Raw genomic sequence first — 7,500 nt, 5'->3', positions numbered from 1 at the left:
ATTTTATTAAAGTTAACCTTAGCCATGATCGTGCATCTGGCAGCGCAACAACACCAACCACCACGGCCGGCTGAGGGTTTCATACAGCATTGTACACTGCACAGAAAACTCCTTGGCGCATTTTCTACTTTTTTTTCTCTTACAGCCAGTAACGGAGAGAACGGCGCCATGCCCAGATTCGTCGAGAAAGTGCCCAACATTACCGTTACCGTTGGGAGAGATGCCATGTTGCCATGTACCGTCGAACAGTTGAAAGGTTATAAGGTAAGAACAGAAATAATGTTCATAAAGTCTATTATTATTATCATTATTATTTCAATTTGTTGATAGTTTTGTCAAGAACAGTAATTTTCATAAAGTCTATTATTATTATTATTATTTTTTTTTTTTTTGCTCTAACACAGTCCTCCAATTCGACTGGGTGGTATTTATAGTGTGGGGTTCCGGGTTGCATCCTGCCTCCTTAGGAGTCCATCACTTTTCTTACTATGTGTGCCGTTTCTAGGATCACACTCTTCTGCACGAGTCCTGGAGCTACTTCAGCCTCTAGTTTTTCTAGATTCCTTTTCAGGGATCTTGGGATCGTGCCTAGTGCTCCTATGATTATGGGTACGATTTCCACTGGCATATACCATATCCTTCTTTATTTTTCTATTTTCAGATCTTGATACTTATCCATTTTTTCCCTCTCTTTCTCTTCAACTCTGGTGTCCCATGGTATTGCGACATCATGAGTGATACTTTCTTCTTGACTTTGTCAATCAACGTCACTCGTGGTCTGTTTGCACGTATCACCCTATCCGTCCTAATACCATAGTCCCAGAGGATCTTTGCCTGATCGTTTTCTATCACTCCCTCAGGTTGGTGCTCGTACCACTTATTACTGCAAGGTAGCTGATGTTTCTTGCACAGCTCCAGTGGAGGGCTTTTGCCACTAATCATGTCCCCTTTTTTGTACTGGGCTCTGTGCAAGTGCCGGGCATTCGCTTGCTATGTGGTTTATGGTTTCATTTTTCGTATTGCACTTCCTACATATGGGAGAGATGTTATTTCCGTTTATCATTCTTTGAACATATCTGGTTCTTAGGGCCTGATCTTGTGCCGCTGTTATCATTCCTTCAGTTTCCTTCTTTAGCTCTCCCCTCTGTAGCCATTGCCATGTGTCATCGCTGGCTAGTTCTTTAGTCTGTCTCATGTATTGTCCATGCATTGGTTTGTTGTGCCAGTCCTCTGTTCTGTCTGTCATTCTCCTGTCTCTGTATATTTTCTGGGTCTTCGTCTACTTTATTAGTCCTTCTTCCCATGCACCCTTTAGCCACTCGTCTTCACTGGTTTTCAGATATTGCCCCAGTGCTCTGTTCTCGATGTTGACGCAGTCCTCTATACTTAGTAGTCCTCTCCCTCCTTCCTTTCGTGTTATGTATAGTCTGTCCGTATTTGCTCTTGGGTGTAGTGCTTTGTGTATTGTCATATGTTTCCTGGTTTTCTGATCTATGCTGCGGAGTTCTGCCTTCGTCCATTCCACTATTCCTGTGCTGTATCTGATTACTGGCACTGCCCATGTGTTTATGGCTTTTATCATATTTCTGGCGTTGAGTTTTGACTTGAGTATCGCCTTGAGTCTCTGCATATATTCTTTCCTGATTGTGTCCTTCATCTCTTGGTGTTTTATATCCCCTCCTTCCATTATTCCCAGGTATTTGTATCCTGTCTCATCTGTGTTTGATGTTGCTCCTATCTGGTAGCTTTATCCCTTCAGTTCTCGTTACTTTGCCTTTTTGTATGTTGACTAAGGCGCATTTGTCTATTCCAAACTCCATCCTGATGTCCTCAGATACAATCCTTACAGTCTGGATTAGGGTATCTATTTCTTTGATGCTCTTACCATACAGCTTGATGTCGTCCATGAACATCAGATGGTTAATTCTCATGCCTCTTTTCTTGAGTTGGTACCCGGCATCCATCTTCTGTAGTACTTTTGTCATGGGAATCATGGCTACTACGAAGAGTAGTGGGGACAGTGAGTCGCCCTGGAAGATCCCTCTCCTGATATTAACCTCTGCTAGTCTTATTCCAGAGCTTGTAAGTATTGCATTCCAGTTGCGCATTGTATTTTTGAGGAAGCTGATGGTGTTTTCCTCTGCCCCATATATTTTAAGGAATTCTATTAGCCATGTGTGTGGTATCATGTTGAAGGCTTTTTTATAGTCTATCCATGCCATGCTTAGGTTGGTTTTCCTTCTCCTACTGTTCTTCATTACCATTTTGTCTATCGGAGCTGGTCTTTTGTGCCCTACACTTCCTTCTGCAGCCTTTCTGTTGGTGGGGGATGGTGTTTGTCTCCTCTAGGTAGTTGTATAGCCTTTCACTGATGATACCTGTTAGTAACTTCCACATTATTGGTAGGCAGGTGATAGGCCTGTAGTTACTGGCTATATTTCCCTTACTCTTGTCTTTTTGTATTAAGGATGTTCTTCCTGTGGTCATAAATTTGGGTGCATGGTGATTTGAGATACAATGCTGGAGTTGTTCTGCTATTCGTGGGTGTAGGGCCTTGAAGTTTTTGAGCCAGTATCCATGGACTTCATCGGGACCTGGGGCTTTCCAGTTTGGCATTTTCTTTAGTTGGTGTCTGACTGTGTCTGTCGTGATCTCTGTGAATCTTTGTTTTATTCTCCCTGTTTCTTTAGCCTTGACTTCCTGGAGCCATGTTGCATGTTTGCTGTGTGATACCGGATTGCTCCATATGTTTTCCCAGAGTCTCTTACTTGGTTCGGCTTCAGGAATTTCTGGGTGGTTGTCTTCCCCTCTTAGTTGGCTGTATAGTCTTTTCTGGTTGGTTCCGAATAGTTTGTTCTGTTGGTATCCCTTATTCCTGTTCATGTACCGTTGGATCTTATGTGCTTTGGCCTTAAGCCTCTGTTTTACATCTTCTATTGTGTTGTTTAGACCCCTCTCTTGTACTTTGTATTTCTTGTTGAGTTCCTCCCTTGTTTTCTTGCTTCTTAGCCTTTTTTCTGCTATCTCTTTCAGTTTACTCAAGTCAAATCTCATCACCATGATTTGCTTTTCCAGGCGCCTTTTCCAAGGAGGTTGCTGTTTTGGTTTCTGTTGGGTTGGTTGTGCTGGTGGTGCTGGTGTTCGAATCCCCATCAGTTCTGCTACTAATCTTGCTCCTGCATATGCCAAGTTATTTGTTTCTGTGATACTGGTGGTGTGTATTATGCCCACTATTTCATTGACCTCACTTGTTTTCTCCCTTAATTTCTTGGTGTTGTAGGCTTTCATGGAGGGGATCTTTGTTCTCTCTGTATCTGGCTCCATCCATTGTCTAATCTTTTCTACCCATTCCGTCCTCTCTACTACTTCGCCGGTGTTTCTTCGTGTGTCGTTGTTTGATACCTCATCCTCCCTGTCGTATTATTATTATTATTATTATTATTATTATTATTATTATTATTATTATTATTATTATTATATCAATCTGTTGATAGTTTTGTCTATCTCTTTACTATCATCATCAGTGTTCATGTGATTAGCCGTAGCCATAGTATTATCATTTTCTTTGCTATCATGAGCACCAGTTAGTAGTCGTGATAGTAGTAGTAGTATCATCCGTTTATTTTATTATTATTATTATTATCATCAAAATAATAATGCTGTAGAGTATTATTATTACTATTAATAATAATAATAATAATATAATAATAATAATAATAATAATAATAATAATAATAATAATAATAATAATAATAATAATAATAATTGAAAAAGAAACCCACAAAATCACTGTGTAACTTGTTTACTTCTAAGTATTTACATTTAGTTTTACTACACACTCGAGTCACAGAGGGTAGTAGAAGGTGCACTCATCAGAGAGATTGAAGTAATAGAAGGAAACAAAGATTTTACCTCGGAAGATCCCATAAGCCGAGCTTTGATATCAAAAGAAGCTAAGATTGACCCTGCTGACCTGAAGATTAGGTTTCCTGCCCAACAGACTTTTGGTGACCACACCCTTACCTCAAGGATTAATCCCATTGACCATCAGCTCAGGATATCAGAGCGACAAGAGGGGATTGGCAACTCTCAAGGAAACCAGAGCACCCATCACATAAATGACAGCTCAACGAGAAGTTCCAGAAGACTGGTGTGCCTTGACCCAGGCTAACATCCCAAACATCTCTTGAAAATGGGCCACAGATAGGGTCTGAAAGTACTCGAGTGTGTAGTAAAACTAAATGTAAATACTTAGAAGTAAACAAGTTACAAAGTGATTTTGTGGGTTTCTTTTTCAATCTTCAGAAGAAAACTGAAAGAAGTTTTTGTTTGGTTAATAATAATAATGCTGAAGAGTATTATTATTACTATCATTATTATTATCATTAATAATAATTGCGAAGAAATTCACTGTGGTTTAAATGGAAATATATTTTAGAAATATAATAATAATAATAATAATAATAATAATAATAATAATAATAATAATAATCCCTACTGCTACTTCTACTGAAATACTAGCAGTACATTATCATTAGTGTTGCTATTATGATCACTATCATCACTATCACTCCGCAACAGGTAGCGTGGGTGCAGGTGGACACGCAGACCATCCTGACCATCCACAAGCAGGTCATTACCAGAAACCCCCGAATCGCCCTCCTCCACAACGACCACAGGACCTGGCACCTCCAGCTCAAAAACGTGAGGGAGAGTGACCGCGGGTGGTACATGTGTCAGGTCAACACCGACCCCATGAGGTATCGACAAGGCTACGTGGATGTCGTGGGTGAGTATGTGGAGACCTCGCATTTCTTTTTTCACTCTGTGTTCCTGGCAATTTTTTTTAAAGCTTGTTTTTTTTCCTTTAGAGGTTTTGGATTGGTGGAGGTTGTGAATTCGAGAGTCAAGTAATTTCATCGATTTTTTTTCCATATGATTCAGTTCTGGAATTCTTTGCCTTATGTCGTGTTTCAAGGGCAGCTGACTTGAAGCACGCCCGATTTCAGCGGGGAATTTACTTGATTTCTCCGTGTTTCCAGGCAACATAAATCCCATGCATTTTGCCTGAAAGTTGTGAGCGCATGAGTCAACCAGTTTGATAATGAACACTACTGCTTTTCTACCTGTTTCTGTGTTCCCTAGGTCACTAACGCAGTCCCGCCCATTGTCGGCCATTTTGTACACATACTCCTACACATTAACACATTAAAAATTCTTCTTAGAATGCTCACGTACATTATGGAAATCTCCGTCCTCCTCTGTGTTTCCTTCGTATTCAGTTCAGCAAATTTGAAAAGGCAGTTCTTCCTTTACTTATAAAGTGACTTATTAACAAAATTGTAAAGACAGAAATGAATCCAAACAAAATGTCACAAATAATAACAATGACCATAAATTGCTGCCATTACTGACCCTTAGAACTAAGCTGCACTGTATCTCATAACAAAATTAACTGGTATATTTAATATATGATAATTACTTTGTCCAATTTAGCTTTTGCTAAAAGAAATGGAGGCATTTAGTTTTCCCCCTAAAATTGAAGATTTACTGATTCTACTGATAATTCTAAATAATGCTGGTCACTGACTTAAGTAGTTATTTGCTAAACAAATTCGGGAATTTTGTATCACCTACAAAATGAGATTTTACCGATGGTTTTAAACAATACTGATTACTCTGTCTTAGCTAGTTCTTGCTAAATAAATCAATATTTCACTAATAATATTGAGTGATGTTGACTGTCTCAAGTAGCTGTTTGTAAAACAAATAGCAGACATTTTGTGTTGTTCCCCTACAAAATGAGATTCTACAAACAAACTTAAGCAATCTGTGTTCCCCTACAACTGAGGTTAACTGATAATTTTTAATAAATGTCAATTTTGTTTTTATCTCATCTAGATTTTGCTAAACAAATCGAGGCATTTTGTGTTGTTCCTCTACACAATTGCGATTTCAAATAAATTTTTTTTATTGATTTTGATTATTTTGTCCTACGTAGTTTTTTTCAAAAGAAATTTAGGCATTCTTGTATTCCACTACGAAATGACGTCTTACTGATAATTTTAATTGATAGCTATTCTGTCTTAATAGTTTTTGCTAATTTACTATTAATTTTAATCCATGTTGATTACTCTGTCTCGTGTAAATCCAGATATTTTGTATTGTTCCTCTACAAAGTGAGAGTTTACTGAATAATTCTTAATATAGATTCCTTTCTCTTAATTTGCTTCAATTCATGCATTCTGCAATACCTATTCAATCTCTATCAGTCATTCATCCCTTCTTCACACTAGACCCACCTACCTCCCCTACCCTTCCCTCTTCCCAACATACCATAAGCCTATCCACCTTAGCGAAGGCAAAACCATCGCGTCGGCGTTGCCATGGCAACGGCGTTAGCGTTAAAGTGAGAGTCCTTTCATCGTAGATGTGGTGCTGATCCTCGCTTGCTTTTAAGCAGGATTTTCGCTCCAATTCGAGAGGTCTTTTCAATGGCTCCGTTTCGGAGGTGGTTATCTTTCTTCTTCTTCTTAAGGAGAATGGAAGTGCTACCTGTTTCACCCGTTTAAATGAAGCGAAGTTTACATCTTTTTTTCTAATGCATCCTGGCTGATTTTACGTGTTGATGTTATTGTTTAAAGTCGATGGCTAGCTGGTCGTTACTCGAATGAATGAGCTGTCTAAATGTCCATCTTAGCGTTATAACTCAAAAGGTAGGAAGACAATATGATTACGAAATCAGGTTTTATCTATTCATTATGGATCTCTGTTTTCCCAAATACTCATTCTCTATGTCTATCCATCTGCCTTCCCCTCGTCCTTATAATCTCCTTTATGTAATGGCATTCATGCGCTTTTGGGATTGCCAGAGATTTTCAGTCTCCCACTTACTTTACTTTCCAGCTTTTTGTTCCACACCAGACTTTCCTTTTCCTCATTCCACATTCATCTTTAAACCTTATACTTCATTTTCCAGATTCTTGACCTAACCATCCCCAAGCTCACCTCCCCCTCCCACTAACCAATCGTCCTCCTAGACGCCCCTGGTCCCAGTCCCTTCTCAAGAGCGCCGCTAATACCCGTTCCTTGCCAACGGAACCCTTGGTCCCCATTCCCTTCCAACGGGGTTCCTAGTTTCCGTCCCCGTCTACCGGTACCCCTGAAGGCCATCCTGTTCCAAAGACGCCCCTGGTCTCTATCCTGTCCCAATGGTCCCTGTGGTCCCCATCCCTTTCCAGCGGCGCCCCTGGTTCATGTCCCTTTCCAGCGGTGACGTTGGTCCCCGTCCCTTTCCAAAGACGCCCATGGTCCCCGTCCCTTTTCCAGCGGCGCTGCTGGTCCCCGTCCTTTTCCAGCGGCGTCCCTGGTTCCCGTCCCTTTCGAGCGGCACCACTGGGCCTCACCCCTTTCCAGCAGCGCCCTTGGTCCCCGTCCCTTTCCAATGGCACTGCTGGTCACCGGGTCCCCTTCCAGCAGCGACTCTGGAATCCTCGTGTC

At 40.5% G+C, this 7,500-nt stretch overlaps 1 protein-coding gene across 3 annotated transcripts in view; it reads left to right on the top strand.

Moving 5' to 3' along the window:
- LOC135208140 (lachesin-like) overlaps positions 1 to 7,500 on the top strand; it is a 149,437-nt gene that overhangs the window by 115,123 nt on the left and 26,814 nt on the right. For all 3 annotated transcript variants that reach the window (XM_064240300.1, XM_064240295.1, XM_064240292.1), the window contains exons 3-4: positions 146 to 264; positions 4,582 to 4,789. In XM_064240300.1, coding sequence (XP_064096370.1) covers positions 146 to 264; positions 4,582 to 4,789 — 327 coding nt within the window. The remainder of the gene's footprint in view (positions 1 to 145; positions 265 to 4,581; positions 4,790 to 7,500) is intronic.

The sequence above is a fragment of the Macrobrachium nipponense genome, chromosome 11 (assembly GCF_015104395.2).
Source record: "Macrobrachium nipponense isolate FS-2020 chromosome 11, ASM1510439v2, whole genome shotgun sequence".
NCBI lineage: Eukaryota > Metazoa > Arthropoda > Malacostraca > Decapoda > Palaemonidae > Macrobrachium > Macrobrachium nipponense.
Note: the sequence above shows the minus strand (reverse complement) of the source record. Positions and strands in the feature narration are given on the sequence as shown.